The 20,169-nt window shown below is 44.9% G+C and overlaps 1 protein-coding gene across 8 annotated transcripts in view; it reads right to left on the bottom strand.

Moving 5' to 3' along the window:
- Window positions 1-20,169, bottom strand: part of ANKRD6 (ankyrin repeat domain 6) — a 179,120-nt gene that overhangs the window by 31,907 nt on the left and 127,044 nt on the right. For 5 of the 8 annotated variants that reach the window (XM_012750947.2, XM_076003111.1, XM_012750948.3 and 2 more), the window contains exon 3: window positions 8,225-8,323. In XM_012750947.2, the coding sequence (XP_012606401.1) occupies window positions 8,225-8,323 (99 nt within the window). Of the gene's footprint in view, window positions 1-4,915; window positions 5,255-8,224; window positions 8,324-20,169 lie in introns of those variants that run through there. The other 3 variants (XM_012750953.2, XM_012750950.2, XM_012750943.2) reach the window with 1 other exon arrangement.

Consider the following 20,169-nt stretch of genomic DNA (forward strand, 5'->3'; position numbering starts at 1 on the left):
GAGTGGCACAAAGGCAGAAATAGTGATCAGCACAAGGACCCCTCCCATTCCCAAACAGAGCAGGTGGTTATCCGCAGAAAGGCCTGGTGACCACAGGCAAGGCGGGCTTCGTGGTCTTGTTAGTAGACAATGCACACTAGCAAAGCAATTTTGTTCGCAAACCTAGGTGGCCCTCGGCCACAGAGCTGACCTCTGAATGAGGGTCAGGCCTTCTCCTGCCACCCCGGGGTGGGAGGGTGATTGTCACAGGTATGAAGAGCAGGTCTGAGGGCCAGACTGCACGTGCTATGCAATTAAACCAGTAATGCCTGGAATCTCAACTACCTTTGCAGGCCCTGAGTTCCTGGCTTGTAGAGTCACTATCCAGCTATGTCACTTAGTGGCACTTGTGATTTGATGACAGGCATGTAATTTGTTCACTGACTTGTACTAACCAAGAGCAATGTAAGGTTTTGCTCTATTTCACCTGAGGACTGAGGGACCACAGCCTATCGCTGCATATTTCTAAGAAGCCTCTTCTGATATTTCATGACAACATCCTCACTGATTTATGCTGCATTCTGCCCCCTTTTCTCTGTGATCAGATTCCTGGGACTGGTGACACTTTTTCTCCTGTAGACGCCAAAGGGAACTTGACTCTTTCCCTAATTGCAGTTGAGAGGAGGACGAAGCACTCCCAGAGGTAAGACTGTCAAGACTGTAACAGGAGAATGTTCTGAAGTCTCTGAGCACATCTGATCTCTGACATTGAACTTGGCAAGTTAAAGTTGAGGCAAATCAATTGGGCCCGTGGGTCCAGGCTGGGAAGGGGAGATGGTGAGGAGTATGGACATTTTCTGGTGGAGAGGAATGAGCACAGGCAAAGGGTTCAGGAGCCCTGGGCTAGGCACAGCCCTAGGAGGGACTTGTCACCTGGCTGGGCCTCAGGTCCCTCACCTGTGAAAGAAGGGGTTGAGGATGTCAAGGATCTCTCCCTCCCTCCTTAGATTCCATGGTTTGGTTGGTAGGAGTTTTATATAAATGAAGTTTCCCCCGGTAGAACCCCAGGGGGACACTCCAGGGCATCCCTGATCTTTAGCCCAAGAGAGGAAAGGGAAACAAAAGAAGACAGAAAACAGATTTTTTTAAAGAGAGATGCACTGCTACCTTTGAACAACCTTAACCCTTTGCACTTGATTGTTTTCTCAATTCCTTTATTCTACTCAGGATTTAATTTTTTAAATATCCCAGATTTTACAAAGCACGGCAGTAGAATAAAAAACTGGAGTTTCTTTTCATACAAACTTATTTGGATTTTTTTTTTTTAAATGTCACACAAGGGTCAAATGGATTTTTTTATATTTCAAATTATTGATACATTCAAAGAATAATTTTAATCTCTACAATTTTTGCTAACTGTGTCAAGTCACACTCGACATCGAAGTGCAAAGGGTTATTAATGAGTTGCTGGTTCTACTTACTAAACCCCCTGTGACCTCTAACAAACCACAATGCACATTAAGATCATTTAATCTGAAAAACAGGTCTAAAGATGGATGGTGGTGATGGTTGCCCAACAATGTGAATGTACCTAACTCCGCTGAACCCACTTACATAGGATTAAGATGGTAAATTTTATGTAGGTTTTATCACATACACAAAAACACAATCCTAATTAAAACTCAAATTTACTTTCTTAAAACTAAAGAAGTCTCCCTTTAAAAATCCACAAGGGGGTCAGCAGTGGCTCTCACCTGTAATCCTAGCACTTTGGGAGGCCAAGGCGGGTGAAGCACTTGAGGCCAAAAGTTTGAGACCAGCCTGAGCAACATAGCAAGACTCCACCTCTATAAAAAATTTTTTTTTTTTAAAATTAGCCAAGCATGGTGGTACATGCCTGTAGTCCTAGCTACTCAGAGCCCAGGAGTTTAAAGATGCAGTGAGCTGATTATGCCACTAGCACTTGAGGCTGGGCAACAGAGCAAGACTGTGTGTGTGTCAAAAATAAACAGATAAATTTTTAAAAAATACAAAAGTGGAAGTGATTTTTTTTTCTCCTTATACTTTTTAATATTTTCCAACTTTTTATATTTAACACATATAACTTTTAGCATCAGGAAAAACCTCTATGTATTAAAAGTCTAATCAGTGACAACACACTAGAAATGGAACTGTCATGACTCAATCTTTTCTCACTGTTCATTTGTAGAATTTAAGGGATTTCTGCAGCAATGGGGTCAGGACATGCATCCCCTTTCCATAATTGCATCCACTGCCCTCAGCACGGCCACCACCAACCCTCCCTTCAGAATCTTCAACTATTATTCCCATTATAAATTAGCCTTCTACTGGTTTTCTTCTCATCCATCTTGCCCAACCCCCTATTCAAAGAGGACCCTTGTTGTGGCCAAAAGAAGAACACGGCCACCGGTCAATGGCTGCAGGAGGTGGGCCGTGCACTGTGTTAGCCACTTCGAACCTCTCAGGGAGCAGCTCCCGATGAGTATACCTGAAACCCAATCAAGTAATCATATGACATACTGCCCAAGTCTTAACTTTTTAATCCTTCCATAAAACTTCCAAGACATCCCATTTCCCTACTAAATGGTGATGAATTTTCCCTAAATGGGCCTCACATGCAATTTATTATGACTGACCTGCTGAGAAAGATGGCATGCCCTTCTTAGCAAGCACCATGGGACTGCATCCCACTCTTTCAGGGTAGTACTAACCTGGTCAAATTTCTAATTAATATTTAATATTCCCACAAACTGCCGGTGCTCTAACTAGCATTCTTTGGACCAATCAGAACCATCTTTTTATATAACAAAACTTACCGTTCTGTGTGTGCTGTTTATAAAGCGTGAGCCACAAGCCACAAGCTCTGAGCACACTCTTGCTGTATGAATTATGGCATGAAGGGCCTTCGCTGGTTAGGGCACAGACTAACCTACGCCTTGGTTTAGGTCAAATGTTTTATCATGTTTCACAAAATCATGTTCCACTAAATCATGATTGAGGCAGCTTTGGAGCCAGCATGGCACCATAATTTATTATTTGCTTTCATCATCAATCTACCGTATTTGCTTCCCTCAAGATAACTTTCCTTTAGTGAAACTTTAGTTCAAGGCAAGCAGCTAAATCTAATTTTCAGTTCAGGTCTCAGGAGAAAATTTCCGGATGGATTATCATGACTCAAAGGGAACTAATGACTTGCGTGAGGTTGTAGTGAGAACATGAATTGTGCTAAGCTGCTGGCACGGGTGTCTCCTGCAAGTCCCTTCCTCTGAGGGGACCACTGGCCATCTCTGGGCCACCACTCCCCCTCCAACTGTGCTCCCTGCAGACAGAGACCCCATTCTGGGCCTGGGTCCCGGCCTCCTCATCAGATAAACACAGCTGTCAGGCCGAGTGCAGCCTTTCCCTACCAGAGCAGCCATCCTTTGCCGGACCACGAGCCTTGCGTACTTACGCCAGCTGGCACGGCTCGGGAGCACTGAGCAACACACTTTCGCTAGCTTTTAAAAACCAGCCAGCCACCTTAGTTACCAAGACAAGAACTGAAGGCTCTGACAGACACGAAACCCATCAACAAAAGGCTGCCTCAGAGCTAATATTCCCCCAAACACAACATAAACAACACAACACCTTGAGACCCTCAGTTGAAATAGGGTCAGTTACCTGTGAATTGACTCTTCCTATAAAACTTACTGTTGAAACAGTTCCTTTTTGATATATGTCACAGAAAAGAACAAGAGGTGTCCTCAATATATACTAATAGACCCAAGTACTAACTTTAACATAATCATTACAATGTGATCTAAATCAATCATGAAATTCTTAAATTTTGTTTTTGTTGTTTATTTGAGACAGAGTCTCACTCTATTGCCCAGGCTAGAGTGCGATGCTGTCATTGTAGCTCACAGCAACCTCAAACTCCTGGGCTCAAGCAATCCCCCTGCCTCAGCCTCCCTAGTAGCTCGGACTATGGATGCGAGCCACCATGCCTGCCTAATTTTTCTATATATAGTAGAGATGGGGTCTCACTCTTGCTCAGGCTAGTCTCCAACTCCTGAGCTCAAGCAATCCTCCTACCTCGGCCTCCCAGAGTGCTAGGATTACAGGCGTGAGCCATCATGCTCAGCTGAAGTTCTGAAATTTTGAAAAGAAAATTCTGGGAAAAGTAGAGCTCTGTCAATGGCATTTACCCAATATTTATTCAGTGAGTATTTATTGCGCCCCTACTATGCACCAAGTGTCATGACCTCTAATCCCTCTTTTTATTGATTAGCCTAGCCTAGGATAACTAGCTAATTCACAGGTAGCATGGTTGGGCCAAAATTCAAATGGTCAAGGTTGTCTGTACTCAATCCAAGCTGCTCCCAACCTGTGAAGCCAATTAACCATAAGACAGGCCTCTGTAGGGCAGGAGCTGCCTCAAGGAAGCTGCCTCTTTATGGCATCATCAAGCTAAGTACTTACCACAGTGCCTTAGCCACTCCAGGCACCCAAGAGGTATCTGTTGAATGATTAACTACAAAGAAGGAGGAAAAATGCTGCAGCTGGAATCTTGAAGAGCCACCAACCTTGCAATTTGGCACTTTGATTTAGAACATGCTGACCCATTTGCAAAAGCACATGAACTGCCAGTTCTTAGTGTTTCTGCCACATCAGTGTTTCTCACATTGGGATTCTAAGAACTTGAGTACTTCTGAGGTCTAAATCTTTGTTTTGAAATGCTGTCATTTTTCTTTCTTACATGGTGAAAAAGAGTGACCATAGTGTTGGCAGATTCCAAGGCCAAGCTCATGGAAGAAACCCCAGTCATGCACGGGTGGAGCGTGCCCCTCTTCAGGAGGAATCACCCCCAGTGGCACAGGCAGACATGCTGTAAGGAAGCTCAAGACAGGGTAGGTGTGCAAAGCAAGGTGCTGACCTCTTTTCCTCTTTCTGATCTTCTAGGGTCCTTCCTATCCTTTCTTCTGTGGTTTTTCTTATTTTTTTCTTCCTTCATGCCTTTTACTGTGGGCACAACGTCCTGGACTATTTCTGAGGTGGGGGCTGTGTGATTGCTCATTGACCAATCAGAGATGGCGTTAGCGCTCCAATGAGAGTTGGCAGGATTGGTGGGAAGCGAGAGAGAATTTGCTCCTGGAGTAGCATATTCTAAAGAACTGGTTTCCACAGGTTGGAATTCATAATAATCCCACTCCAGGCCACTGGAGGTCATTCTTCAACTAATTCTCAGTCCTTACCATGCCATAAAGATCAGTATCTGTAGAATATGAAGTTAGGAGTAAATTCTTCACAACATTAACATTCTCTGTTTCTACCCACCATCCAAGATAGGTTCCTTCTGGAATGATTTTTTTTCCAATAATTAATCTCCCAGCTTCTTTAAAGAGCACACATAAAGAGTTTCCTTCCTGAAATTCTCGCATATATTCCAAGCTGATCATCAACAGGCATGGCAAATATATGTAGAAGATAGCCCCCAGTCCTACACTGCAAATGCAGCACTTCAGAACCAGTGACAGTTCTACCTTTTCTATTTCCAACTGTTTTCACACTTTTTATGTTTTAATTTAACTAGGAGAATCAATGTATGTGTTGTCTGTGTAGGGCAAGGAAAAGATGCAAGAAAATAAGTAATTCCAATAAATAAGAATTTGTCCACTCCCGAGGCTGAGCAGGGCGGGGCTGAGTAAATGCTGGCTTACCATCTCTACCATCGTCCAGTTTAGTCATCCAACAAGAAATGAATATGAAATTCCAGCAATAAGAAATGAAGAAAAGATTGGAACTGAAGACATTAAGTGCTTGCTTTTTGCCTGTTGACCAGATAACTAGAACTATCTGCATTATCTATGCAGCATGGGGTTTTTATTATTTTTACCTAAAGATGTCTTTTTTGGTAATAACAAACGTGTTTTTTTTTTTTAAAAAGCCTGGTTTTTCTCTATGCCTTTAAAGGTTTTTAAATTGTTTCATATCTGGTAAAGTTGAGATTTTTAAGAACTTCGTTTTTAATTTGCAATAAAAGTTCACAAACTTAATTTTTTGAAAAAAGTCAACAAACTGCAAGCACCTGTTAATAAAGGTCTTAAATAATTTTAAAAAAAAAAGCGTTCCTGTCTAAAAGTACAGTTGGCTTTCCTTCTGCCAACATGTCTCAGTCTTGGCTACCTTGTAAGAACTCCTGTCTGTTACTTCCTGTCTTGCCTAATATAAAGCAGCAGTTCTGGGAAAGTAGCGTGGCTTTTGCTGCATGAGAACACAATGATACCCCGGACCTGAGGCAGGGGTGTTGGGTTAGAATGGGTTAGCATGCCTGACATCGTGGCCTTGCATCGTGGCAAGCAAGGGCCTTAATTATGCAAAGAGAAGAACGGATGCATCCCAACGTGTTTGCACCAGCAACTCAATGTCCTGCCTTTTGTGTAGTCAGAATCTCTTCTCCCTCCTTGTGTTTTTGCTCTTGTCATCTAATGCTATGATACAGTGAGGAATGTTATGATGGCTACAGTGCAAAAAGATATTGTGCCCAAGGTAGAAATCAACAGCTTAAAGCTAAATCAGCATCTTTTGAAAATAACATCCTTGCTGACCCAACAGGTTCCAGATAACCAGAGATTTATGATAGACCCCGGGTGGCCTTCTGCACATACAATAAAACAATGTCATATGTAGTTCTTTTTTTTTTTTTTTGTAAATGCTGTCCTTCTCACTTCTAAATGTGTTTGCCAAGTTTTAGGACATTACACAGAGACTCAAAGAAAACTAGAAGCACTTTAGCAAACTATACTCTAAAGCAAATCTAAGAGTCTCAAATCCTGAACAACATTCTATATATACACAGTTATTACAATTGAATCTGGGAGAGGTTAGGGTAAATGTAAACTCTCCAAGATTCTGAGTTCCTCACAAAAGTTACTGTTTCTTAGAGTCTTACCACATGAATTAGAGTTGAAACCATTTCTGAAAATAGTTTCCAATCATGTTATCATAGGACCTTTTCCTAATACCGTGTTTCCCTGAAAATAAGACCTACCCATAAAATAAGCCCTAGCAGGATTTCTAAGCATTTGCGCAATATAAGCCCTACCCCGAAAATAAGACCTAGTGATGGGCGTGGCTACGCAGCGCATCTGCACAACCCATGCATTTCGCTGCGGAGCGGTAAAGACGACGAGCAGCCCTTCTCATCTGCCCCATGAGAGCTCTATTGCTCAACAGGAGAGATTGGGGCCAATGGTTCTAAAGGAAATAGAGTCGCAAAAAATTCAGGATGGAACTCAGGGTTTGGAGAGTTATGATGATGTTCTAGAAGAAGACAACTTAACTATATTTGAATAAATGTAGATTGTTGTACCATACTTAAAAAAAATAACACATCCCCTGAGAATAGCCCTAGGGTGTCGTCTTGAGGAAAAATATATATAAGACCCTGTCTTTTTTGGGGGGAAACAGGGTAGCTCATTGGAGGACAATTTATATGATCCCTTTTTAAAGAATTCAACTTTTACAAAGACGCAATAGGGCAAAACTCGATGTACTATGTGGGCCGACACCAGCCACTGCTGACTGACACAGGATCGGCCATTGGCCCCAGAGGAGCCAGTCAGAGTCCCTCTCTAGATAATGTGAATGGACAGGGCGGAGTTGGTTGGTAGCCACGTCTCAGTGCAGTATAGTGCCAGAGTAAGCTCTTTCTGGAGGCTTCCTTTTTCTTGGATTCAATGAGATCTGTGTCCTTTTTTTTTTTTCTTTTTGAATAGGTACTTTTCAACTCTATGAAACACTGACAAAGAGAAATCAAGGTAAGAAAATGAAAAAAATTAAGTTTTTAAGCCCCACCTTTTCTCCAGTGGTAAATTTGGTAATCGACACACACTTCCAGCAGGCCTTGCCCACACTCACTGGAGTGTGTGTGTTCCTTTATACCAAGACAGGACGCAGGCAAAATGCCCTTAGAAGCTTGAATGATAATAGATAGAAAATGAACCATGATGGCACGATGGGAGAACCACCCCTTACTCCCAAACTTGCTACTGAGAATGGGTCTCGGGGCAGGTCTTCAAGAGGAAGTTTCTGCCACCACGCAGACCAAGATGCAGCCGAAAGGTGCTGGGAGAGCATCTACCACCTCTCTCCTCACAGCTGCTTGCACTTTGTGCTGTGGATCTCGGGCCAGACAAGCTCCCCTGCCAACCCATCCCCTGATGGAATGATGGCTTCTACTCACATCATCTTGGACATCGAGGTCACAGCCAGCCTTCAGCAAGATCTGGACCACAGAAAGATGGCCCTTATTGGCAGCGAGATGCAGGGGGGTCCGGCCATGCTGTTAATGCAAAGCAAACACGGATTTCAGAACGAGACATCAAAAGCACTCTCTTGGTCAGAGGGGCCCAGAGTAAGCCTTGCACTGTGGCTTTAAGGAAGATCACTCCCACCTGCCCCGTTGGTTTGGCAGGAGACTCTTATGGATTTACCAAGAATTCAAGTTTGTTTCTGTTAACCTTGGCTATTAACATTGGAATCAATGACAAAAATATGCTTAAAATGTGAAGATTTCCATTAGTGCATAATCTCCACTCCCCACTCATCAAGCAAGTAGCAAAGTGAAGGGTTTCATGCCTTCTCACTGGTGCTTATTGCAAAGGGACGATAAAGTGACCACAATCAATGTGGACAAGAGGTCGGAGAAGAGCAAAGTGTCAAGTTTATCAGGCCCAGAAAAATCCAGTTAGTAACTCCTTATAACTAAAACTTCCAATCAAACTGATTAGGAAAGCTTCTCCCTCTTCTTAGAAAAACAAATTTTGGAATGAAAAAGTATTTCAGCCATTTGAAAATATAAGTAACATATACCCAGCACATACCCAGCAAACATTTCAAGAAAACATTTGAAAAACCATCGACATTCCTGCGAGCACCACTCAGGCCTCAGCTGCCCTCCATCCCCAGCAGTGACCACGCTCTCAAATTTAACAGTCATCATTCCTTGGCCTGTCGTCGTATTTGTACTACCTGTTTGCAGCCACGAGCAACACACAAGCAACACACAAGCATTGTTTGCTTGTTTCAAACCTTACATAAAGAGTATTAGCCTGTTCGATATTGTTTGGCATTTTTTGTCCAACACCATATTTTTGAGCTTTTCATACTGTCACATGCAGTTCTAGTTTACTTATTCATTATTTGCCCATTCTTTTGCTGAGTGGCACTTGGGTTGTTTCCAGGGGTCAGCAGCACATGTTTGTGCGCACATGTCCTCCTACACCCGAGCAGGGTCATACAGATCATTCCCTTCGCTGGCCTAAGCCTGCGGGCTCCTGACGTACCACACTGAGGGTGACATCCAGAAGAAACACTCTTTTTGGCGTAAATCAACTTCTGTCCAGAGACCTGCCTTACCAAACTCCTAATTTTCCAAAGTCCAAGGAGACACTGTGTTCCCTTTGTTTTGCCCTGCAGGTTTCCCTGTGAAGGAATGTCCAAACATCCTTTCACCTCGGCCACACCCATGCTGAAGCACAGCCCTGAGGACAAGGGTCTCACTTGACCTCATGTCCTGCTTTAAGGATCTTAATTTCTACTCATGAAATGCACTAGGAGGATTCTGGAAAGAAAGAGGTCAGAGCTCACTTTAAAATTAGAATTCTTAATTAAGAACAAAGTTACTCCCGAGAACATGGGCTATAAAAAGCCCTCATAAAAAAAGGCAGTCTCTGAGAGGAGACGAGGAGTGACCTTTCTCTGCTGGTGACAATGCTCGGGCTCGAGCTCCTTGCCCTTGACTCTGCAAATGAAATGTCCACAGCTGATCACAAAGCGCAACATGACCAGGTTCCACTTGCTGAGCCTGGTCCCCAGCTCCGTCTGTCACCACGTGTCCTTATCAAGGACCTCACACCTTGACATTGAATAAGTGACCTTCTCAAAGTTTTCTGAGGCATTCTGACACCCAGGAGAGTCCATCGCAGGTGTGAGGAGAAAGAAGTGTGTGCCATGAGGAAGGTCACAGTGCGGTGGGACGCGAATGCTTCTGAGCAACTGGAAAATACACACCACAATGAGGAGAAGTTTCTGGAAAGGGGATGTGGAGCAAGAAGCCACTGTGTGCTGGGGTCAGGAGAGTCCCGGGGAACATTCTCGTCAGCAACCAGGTATTACTAGTGGGGAAGTTGAGACCCGAGGAGGCTGAAGAGTTTGTCCAAGTGACACAAATAATTGGGAAGCAGGGGAGGAAATCCTGCTGTGGACTGAATGTTTGTGTCCCCCCCAAATTCGTATGTTGAAGCCCTGATCCCCAAGGTGATGGTATTTGGAGACAGGGCCTCTGGGAGGTGACTAGATCATGAGAGGGGAGCCCTCACGTGGGATCAGTGCCCTCACAAGGAGAGACACGAGGGAGCTTACTGCTTCTTTCCACTGTCTGAGGAAACAGCGAGAAGGTAACCATCTACGAACCAGGAAGCAACCCTCGCCAGACACCCAATCTCCTGGCACTCTGACCTTGGGAGTCCCAGCTTCCAGAAACAAATGTCTGTTCAAGCTACCCAGTCTACAGTATCTTGCTAGAGTAGCCCAAAGGCACTAGGACGTGTGCAAACCAGATCACGCCTGGGAAGGCACTTTGGAAACTATAAATTACAAACAAGACAGCCCTGGACAGGAGGCACCTTTCTAATCCAAAGTCAGCAAAGAGTCCCCCTGTGGAGAAATGAAACTGACAACACCTGTGAGACTTGGTGCTTCACCGTCCAAGCTCAGCCTGCTTTCTCACGGTGGACAGGAGTAGCCTCCACTACCCACTTCACAGGCTCGAAATAAGGGTTTGAGGTAACGTCCACCATCAAACATGAGTTCCCTCTCGCTCCAGCTGTCCTCGGCCTCCACCCTTGAGGACACCCCAATCGTTCATTCCTTCTCCTCCTTGACACCCCCACACCTGTGCCTTCGCAAAGACCAGGGAGCTATTTTCAATAGCCAACGGATCTGGATGATGAGTCAGATCTTGGATCACATGGGCAGCCACATGGGCTCTGGTGGGAGGGTCGAGGTTCCTGCCAGCCAGTCCTGATCTGCTCGTCCACTGCCATTTTTGAAAAGCAGTCTATGGTTCCCAGTCTGTGTCTCTCTGCTTAGAAGGGCCTTCTCTACCAGCAACCCCCTTCTCCAAACTATGTCTTCTCTGATCCTCCCAGTGCTCCTGGCATGGCTTCCCCACTCCCAACAGCACTTCGGCTCCCTGTTAAGAAACTGCTACATTCTGTTTTGAGCGTCACCTTGGGCGCTGGCTTCTTCCAATGAGGCCATGATCTCCTTGAGGGCAGGGACTGAGCCTCCATAAATGATGAGTTGACTCTGGGGTGGCAGGAGGCCTACCAAAGAGGCTCCAGCATTCCTCAAGCACAGGACAGGGACCTGGAGCAGATTCCACAGTCCCAGGCTTGTCCTCAGGGAAATAAATGGAGCGCGTAGGGTGCAGACATCCTGGGGGCTTGAGGAGCCACGATAGTGACATAGGGGCTTCTCTGAGGAGGGTCTGTGTCCCCCTCACATGCGTGGCTCCTTTTCTGGCATCTGGTAGAAGTACAGCAATAGCAAAGGCTATGTTTCCTACACAATCTAGAGCTGCCCACTCCTGTCCCCGGGGCTTTCCGAGCATAAGACCAACTCTCTTTCATACATACATAAACACACACACACACACACACACACGCCAAAGTAGAAAAATAAGAGAAGCAGAAATGTACTTGGATTTCCAGAACATTCTGCAGTGAAAAGCAACAAAAGTAGAGTCCCTCAGAGGTGGGCTGGCACACAGGGACACCCCCAGGCCATGCCTGACTTCTGGGAAAGCCTGGAAGCCCCCTAAGGGTGAGGGAACAAATAAAAACTGACTCTGGGAGGCATCTTTGAATGACTTAAGATTTAAGGATGCAACTGTTCTCATATCCATGCCCCTAGGACTGGCCCACGGAAGAAACAGGAACAGGAGAAAAGACTACGTAATTCGTATGATAAGAGGAAAAGGTTTTGAAGCATCAGTTTGCCCTGAGTTCTACCCCAGTTATCCTCAAAGACCAGTTCAGCCCAACTCAACCCCAGCCCTTAGTGCGCCCAGGGGGATCAATAATAATGAGGACAACAGTGAGGGAGAGCAGCAGCTGACATTTACTGGACGCTTGGTCCACTGACTGTGTGAGAGGTACTATCTTAAGAATTGTACATGTAAAGGCCGGGCATGGTAGCTCACACCTGTAGTCCAGCACTTTGAGAGGCTGAGGTGGGAGGATTGCTCAAGCTCAGGAGTTTGAGACCAGCCCAGGTAATGTGTCAAGATCCCATCTCTACAAAAAATTTTAAAAACTAGCTGGGCATGGTGTTAGGCACCTGTAGTCCCAGCTACTTGGGAGACTGAGGTAGGAACATCACTTGATCCCAGGAGTTCATTGGAGGCTGCAGTGAGCTGTGATGAAGCCACTGTACTCCAGCCTGGGTGACAGAGCAAGACCCTGTATACAGGAAAAAAAAAAAAGAATAGTACGTGTATTAGCTTATTCTCACCTCAACCACTCTATAAGGTAGATACTATTATTAAGCCCATTTTGTAGATGGGGAAACTGAGGCACGGAGAGACTCTGTCACTTGTTCTATGTCACACAGGTAATTGGAGTCTGGATTTACCCCTCAAGCCATCTGACCTTGCCCTGGTTGTGCAGTGGAGTGAGGGTCTCCCCTGGCATAGGGGATTTTATGTCTCACTCTCAGGAAGCTTCTGAGTTCTTGGGTGTTATATACCAGCCTAGCCACTGACCTCTGGGGTTACTTAAAAATAACCTGGTTTCCTTAAAATCTGAAAGGCAAGGAGAGAAGTTTTCTGTTTTCTCTGTACATCTGAATCACCCAGGGAGGTTGGTCTGTTTGTCTATCTGTACCGATGCCTGAGCCCCTCTGATCAACTCTCTGTGGTGGGGCCCAGGTGTCGGTTTTTATACAGCCTCCCCAGCTAACCCCAATGTGTGGCTGGGCTGAGAACCACGGGATGGGATGAGATGAGGAGGGGCCGGGATAGCCCCTCCCCCAGCAGCTACAGGCCCTCAGGCTAAACCTGCCCTGCCGGGCCTGCCCAGGCAAGAGCCTTGCCTCCATTACATTCTTCATGATGCTCTCTTCCCCACCTGTCAGTACAAAGCACCTGAAACACTGCATTGTCACAACCCGGAGCGTCCCATATCTTTAAAGAATACATAGAAGCAATATAGTGGCATTACAAAACACCTGGAAAGTAAAAGAAAATCACTTATGATTCTATAACCTAGTATGACCATCATCATTTTTATCTAATCTGTTTCAGTGCATCTCCTCTATTGATACTTTTGCACAGTTATATTCACAGGTAACATAAAAACATCTTGCTTTTTTGCAATAATATTATGCCCTATGCCAATGGTTCTTAAACTTTATTGGGCAGCAGAATCTCAGGAGAGCTTGTTAAAGACAGATTGTTGGGTCCCATTTCCAGAGTTTCTGTGGGTCTGGGGTGGAGCCTAAGAATCTGCATTTCTAACAAGCTTCTAGGAGAGAGAGACACTGCTAGGGGACCACACTTTGAGAGCTACTGACTGAGACCACTGGTTTTCAACCCTTTAAAAAATTAAAAATAAATAAAAATAAAAAGTCCATTCCCAACTTTACCCCCAAAGAGCTGGATTCCATCATTCTAGGATGGGTGTCTGATGTATGTGTTAAGGTTCCAGGTGACCCTAATGTGCAGCCAGAGGTTATGAACCACTGCGTTGGACCCTTTGCAGGTGCTGGTTCCTCCAAGTGGCCCTGGTGTCAGGATGTGCCATCTGCAGTGCCCCCTCCCCTTGACCCCCCATGCTTTTCCCTTTGATCCAACTGAAAGGGCCTTGAGTGTGGTTGTTGCCAGACAACCACCACAAAGAAGTGGCCCCACTGTCAACAGCTCTGGAGCACTGGCCTGGGATGATGATTTGTTCAGGCAGGTTGAGCCCTGTGGGTCCCGACTGCAGCAGAACTGCCACATGGGAACATCAGAGCAACTCCCATCCCAACAGGCAGCCCATAAATTACACTAACAGGTGATCATAAACGATGCACAGGACCAAACAGTCCCTGCTCCGTTTTGAAGAGGCCAACTCCCAGGTAGGGGTGGGAGCATTCCAGGAGGAGGATTCCTATTAAGATAATGATCTCCCACCAAAGAGGAGGGATGACAAGGGAGCCCAGGCAAAGGTAATCAGCTTAAAATAAACCTTGAAAGGAAGTGGAGGTGTTTCTGCTCCCAGCATGTGTTCAGATACAGGCTTACCGGGCTTGCTGGACCTCTTTCCCGGCAGACCAAGGTCTTTACATTGGAGAGACCTCCTTAGCAGGAGCCAGGCCTGGGGGCTGGGGGTGAGGAGGGTGGGGAGGAGATCAGAGGTCATTTGAGAACGACAACATACACAAACAAGCCAGGAATGACACTGCCCTGCCAGACTCCATGGGGCCTACAGCCTGGACCCTCATAATTCCAAGCTGCACAGACAGAGGCTGGGTCATAGCTCCTCCCTAATGCTTCAGCATCTTGGATCTCACTAACTCACGCCTCTAATCCTAGCACTCTGGGAGGCCGAGGTGGGCAGGTTGCTCAAGGTCAGGAGTTCGAAACCAGCCTGAGTAAAAGCGAGACCCCATCTCTACTAAAAATAGAAATTGGTCAACTAAAAATATATAGAAAAAATTAGCCAGGCATAGTGGCACATGCCTGCAGTCCCAGCTACTCAGGAGGCTGAGGCAGAAGGATTGCTTGAGCCCAGGAGTTTGAGGTTTGCTGTGAGCTAGGCTGACACTATGGCACTCTAGCCAGAGCAACAGAGTGAGACTCTGTCTCAAAAATAAAGGACAGGCCCTTCAGACCCACAACCCCTGCCTCGTGAATGACAGGTCTGAGTGCACCTGAAAACTGAGAAGGAAGGGTGCTGGGCTTAGCTCCTCCTGAAATGCTATCCTTGTCCAATGATATTTTTAATGACAGGGTCACAGAGAGACCCCGGGCAGAAGTCAAAGGAGAAAGGCAGAAACTCTGAAAGGAGTTGGGGGAGGTTGGATTCTTCATTAACTCGAAGAAACAATTTAACCATCTCAGCTGGGGGTTGTAAGGAGGAGGGCAGGTGAGTAGATGTGACCTACACAACTGGGAAATGGTGTAACAGGAAGAATTCAGGGTAAATTAGTGTAGTAATTTCATAATGCCAAAGCTTCCTTTCTTGAGGAGACTGTGAGAAATACAATAGATCAGGGTCTTGCAGGTTTTTTTGTTTTTTGTGGTTTTTTTGAGACAAGTAATGCCTCTCTCTGTTATCTGTTGCATTAAGGAAACAGAGAAGTAGTCAGAGGCCAGCGATTTATAATGCTAGTAAAATTAAGAGTGGCACATATTTTTAAAATATTCAGATTGCAAAGAGTCTTTGATAGTTTAATTTGAAAGAGAATAATAAGGCTAACAGTGAAATGATTTCTGAAGATCTCAAATCTTGTTTGTGAAGGAGCTGCAGTTGCTGGACTCTTGGTTGCTCGGCCCCTTGTTTGGGTTTTAAATCGTAGAAGACCCTTCACCCACTTTCCTAAGCCCCCCTAAGGAGCCTCTTCTCATAGACAATATTCCCTGAGAGCTTCGAAGGCCTGGACCGCTGTGGATTTGGGACAGAAAACTAAGTCCTTCTCAGGCTTATGATGTGATGAAGACATTCAGAAAAAAAACCTGGGGAAGAAAAAATGCCATTGATCAAAGGAAAATAAGAAAATATACTTCTCAGCTCTCCCTTGCAAAAAAAAAAAAAAAAAAAAGAAAAGAAAACTTTACATTTTAAAACAATATGTAGTTTAAAAAGCTTTCAGAGCTTTCAATGCCTTGTTGGAAATTTGTTTTGTCTACTGGCATTTTAATCAGACAGCAGGTGACAAGCAGCAGCAAGGGAGTAAATTCCTTGGCTGTCAGAAATCAGGATCCAACACAACCTCAGATTGGAAAAATAGGATGATATTAAAAAGATGAAATGCAAAGGGGCAGATGGTAATTCCTGCACTGGGGCCAACAGTCCAATCAACACAAGGATATGGGGATGGGCTGTCAAATAGCAATAATCACAAATAATTTGGAGAGGTGATTTGAAATGTGTGTTGTTAGAAATTAATTATTCTTAATGATTAGGCTTGACTAATAAGAGAATTTCTTTTGATGTGACCCAGTAACTGCCACAGCTGGGCTTGCTTCCAGAAAGGTTCACCAGCAAGAAGGACCAAAATATTTCAAGCAACTTAATCAGCTGCTCCTATAGTGCACTGTCCCTCAGTGATAAGGCTTCAGTTAATAGCCCCCACACCCGTCACAGGTAACTGCTTAGACTACATTTTCAATGGGTTGACAAATTGACAGAACTCATGGTGGTTCAATGCATGACTATGGTTGGAAGATAACGAATGCCCTTCTCTATTTCCTAGTTTCTAATAAAAACCAGAAAATAAGAATGACTGCCTTTTCACAGCAGCTATTAACATTATCGTGAGTTTTTCTCCCTTAATTTGTTGGTACAACAAATTATGAAACCATCCTTGCATTCCTGGAACAAACCCACTTGTTCACGCTGTATTTTTCTTCTGATAATTGCTGTGTTCTATTAGGTAATGTTATTAAGAATTTTTGTGTCAATATTCATCATTGAAATTAGTCTATGGTTCTTGTTCTTTCGTATTTATATTTATCTGGTTTTGGTATTAATGTTGGGCTGGCTTCATAAAACAAATACAGCTTTGCATTTTGTTCTGTGCTTTACAATAGTTTAAACAACATTGGCATTTTGTTGCTGTTGTTAAAACATAAAACAAAGATGTGAAACCCTTTGGCCCTGGTGATTTTTTAAAGGTTACATCTTTAATCATGTTTCCAATATTTTCTATGGTAGACTATTTAAACTTTCTGCTTCTTCTTGGGCCATTTTGTGTATGATTTTTTTTATTGTGGTAAAATATGCATAACAAAATTTACAATTTTAACCATTTTTAAGTGTACAATTCAGCAACATGTTTATACTGTTATACAACCATCACCACCATCCATCCCTAGAACACTTTTTTGGATTCAATACCTTTTCATTCTTCTTGCCTTATTGCAGTGGCTAGAGTTTCCAGTACTGTACTGAAGGAGAGTGGTAAGAGCAGACATCCCTGCCTTGCTCCTATCTCAGCAGGAAAGTGTTCAGTCTCTCACCATTAAGCATGATGTTAGTGGTAGGTTTTTTTGTAGTTGCTTCTTATCCTGTTGAGAAAGTTCCCCTCAATTTCAGCTTTTCTGAGAGTTCTTATCACTAATTAGAGTTGGATTTTGTCAAATGCTTTTTCTTGCATCTGTTAATATCACATAAATTTTCTTCTTTAGCCTGTTATGGACAAATGTTTGTCTCTCTCCAAATTTCGTATGTTGAAGCCTTAACCCACAATGTGATGGTATTTGGAGATGGGGGCCTTTGGGAGGTAACTGGGTTTAGATAAGGAAATGAGGGTGGGGCCCTCATGATGGAATTAGTGTACTTGTAAAGAAGAGAGACTAGAGTCTCCTTTCTTTCCTTCTTTCTCTCTGCTGTGTGAGAACACAGAGAAGCCAGCCATCTGCAAACCAGGAAAAGAGCCCTCAACACCAGGAACTAACTCTGCTGACTCCTTGTGATCTTGGTCTTCCCATCCCCCAGAACTGTGAGAAATAAATGTCTTTTGTTTAAGCCACCCAGTATGTGGTATTTTGTTTTGGCAGCCTGAGCTAAGACACTTGTGGATATGGTGGATTACACTGATTAATGTTGAACCAGCCTGGCATACTTGGAAGGAATTTCATGTGATCATGGTGTATAATTCTTCTTAAACATTGCTCAATTCATGGGAGACATGAGCTAACAGCAGACAAGGTACAATTGCTACCTACTCACTCATGGACCCTAAATCATTGGTTTAGAACAACCTAAACATATAGCAGCCAACTCTCACTGCAAACAAAACAACAGGCCTGCTAATAAATGATGTACAGTCTCCAAACAAGTTCCTGGCTTAATTTATTTTCAGAGACCTAAGTCATTAAAGCCTAAGAGGAAGAAAAAAGAAGGAAACTATGAAGAGGGCCTCAGAGGACTCACCACCAGACCACCTGCACTGAGCAGAGGCCCCAGTGGGCTCCTTTCCTCTTTGGCTTCTCCCTTCCACAGCACTCCCAGTGTGTGGGTGCAGAGACTTCGATGCTCTGGAAGTCTTATAACATGCTGATTACTGGCCTGGAAACCAGTAATTCTCCAGCGCATTTTGTTTGGAAAGATACAGGTATTTAGGGAGTATTTTTAAATGATGACACCCAGCTGTGCCACAACATATAATGTCTCATCTAGAGTAGTTAAGACCTACCAAATTTATGATTTTAGGGAGTTTTACTGGCACATTAATCTGGGTTATAAAACTCTCGGCTGTGTAGTTAGAGACTTTGCTTTTAGGTGCTTAAACACAGATAGGACACAAGAGCACAGACAGACCATGCAGCAGGGCATGCCGGATGGTTTGCGGACTGCACGCTCAGGTGCTGCTGGGCCTCCCCCGCCGGCCCAGGGCTCAGGAAAGAGGGGAGGGCAAACAGGGCCTGGCTGCTCCTCCACTGAGTACAGTGTAGACAAACTGGGCCTACACAGAGGGCAGAGGGAACAAGAACAGGCACTGCTGAGCAAGGAAACACTCCCAGGACTTCCCTATTGGCAGTGAGGGGGCAGGAGAGGGCACCTAAGAAACTCCAATTCCCAGACTCTTTAGCAGCAGCCTTAACAGCCTCTCCTGAGATGCTTGAGTCAGCTTTGGGGGTCCAGTCCTGAAATTTTGAGACCTGTTCTCAACTGCGGCATGTCCCCCAACAGGCCCAGGCAGGGCTCGTGCCTAACCCACCACACTGGTTCTTCCATTGATGTGGAAAATGTCGGGCGCTGGGACACGGCCGCTTGCCACCTCCCTGTGGTTCCATATCTCCGGGGGCCAGGGCTGTGCGAGGCTGGTTAGAGGCACGCTGCTGGGGCATGGGCCCAAGGCTCACAGCAACCATGGACACCCGTGTGCCGCCAGGAGTGCGCCGGCCTGTTTCCGGCAACGCTGCTTGTGTGATCCTGATTGGGTAACTTTTGAATCCCACTGTTTTTGGTTGGATGTTAAAGCTTGTTGCTGATTGGATGTTAAGGCCTGTTGCTGATTGGATGTTAAAGCTTGTAGTTGATTGGACGCTTCTTGAGCCCTACCAAGGGTATAAAAGCAGGGGCAGTAAGGGCAGGAAGGGGGAGAACATCTGAAGACACAAAGAGAGCTGTAACTCTAGGTGTGCTGAGCCTGCTGTAGAAGAATAAAGGCTGTTCTCCGACTCTTTGTGTGCCGCTCGGTTCTTTCCCCGGTCAACCGAATAAGAGCTGTAACAAGGGCTGTAACACTAGCTGTATACATTGCCGCAACACCGTCACCCCTCCCAATCTGAGGGGCCCCCTTGCCTTCCTCCAAAGAGTATCTCCTGGGGGCATCTACCTACCTTTGCTAGGACATGAGTCCACATAGGTGCCTGCCTCTTTAGCATCCTTGTCACAGTAAGTTGACCTTTTATTCTTTTTTTTTGAGACAGTCTCACTCTGTTGCCCAGGCTAGAGTGGCTCGCAGCATCCTCAAACTCCTGGGCTCAAGCGATTCTCCCTGCCTCAGCCTCCCGAGTAGCTGGGTCTACAGGCATGTGCCAGTAAATTGACTCTTAAGGCGACCTTCCTGTTACTGACCCAATAATTTCTCACAGACAAGCCACACAACAATTAACAACAGCATGCATTTACATTCCAAGTTGAGATATTTATTTCCTACTTATAAACTTGTTTTTAGTTTGAATTATGGCGTTTAGAATATCAATATTTCATGGCAGTTGACAAAGAGCACCACGGCTTCCAGATGTCTGACCAGCTTGGCCCAATGCTCAATAGACAGTGCTGTCTTATCCCACACGAAGACTCAGACTTCAGGAGGAACTACCCAGCTGGCTGCTGCTGAAAAGTCCCCAAGCCCAGCCCACACCCCGCACCAATTACATCACGCAGTTAACACTGAGAACCACTGACC

The sequence above is a fragment of the Microcebus murinus genome, chromosome 5 (assembly GCF_040939455.1).
Source record: "Microcebus murinus isolate Inina chromosome 5, M.murinus_Inina_mat1.0, whole genome shotgun sequence".
Taxonomy (NCBI): domain Eukaryota; kingdom Metazoa; phylum Chordata; class Mammalia; order Primates; family Cheirogaleidae; genus Microcebus; species Microcebus murinus.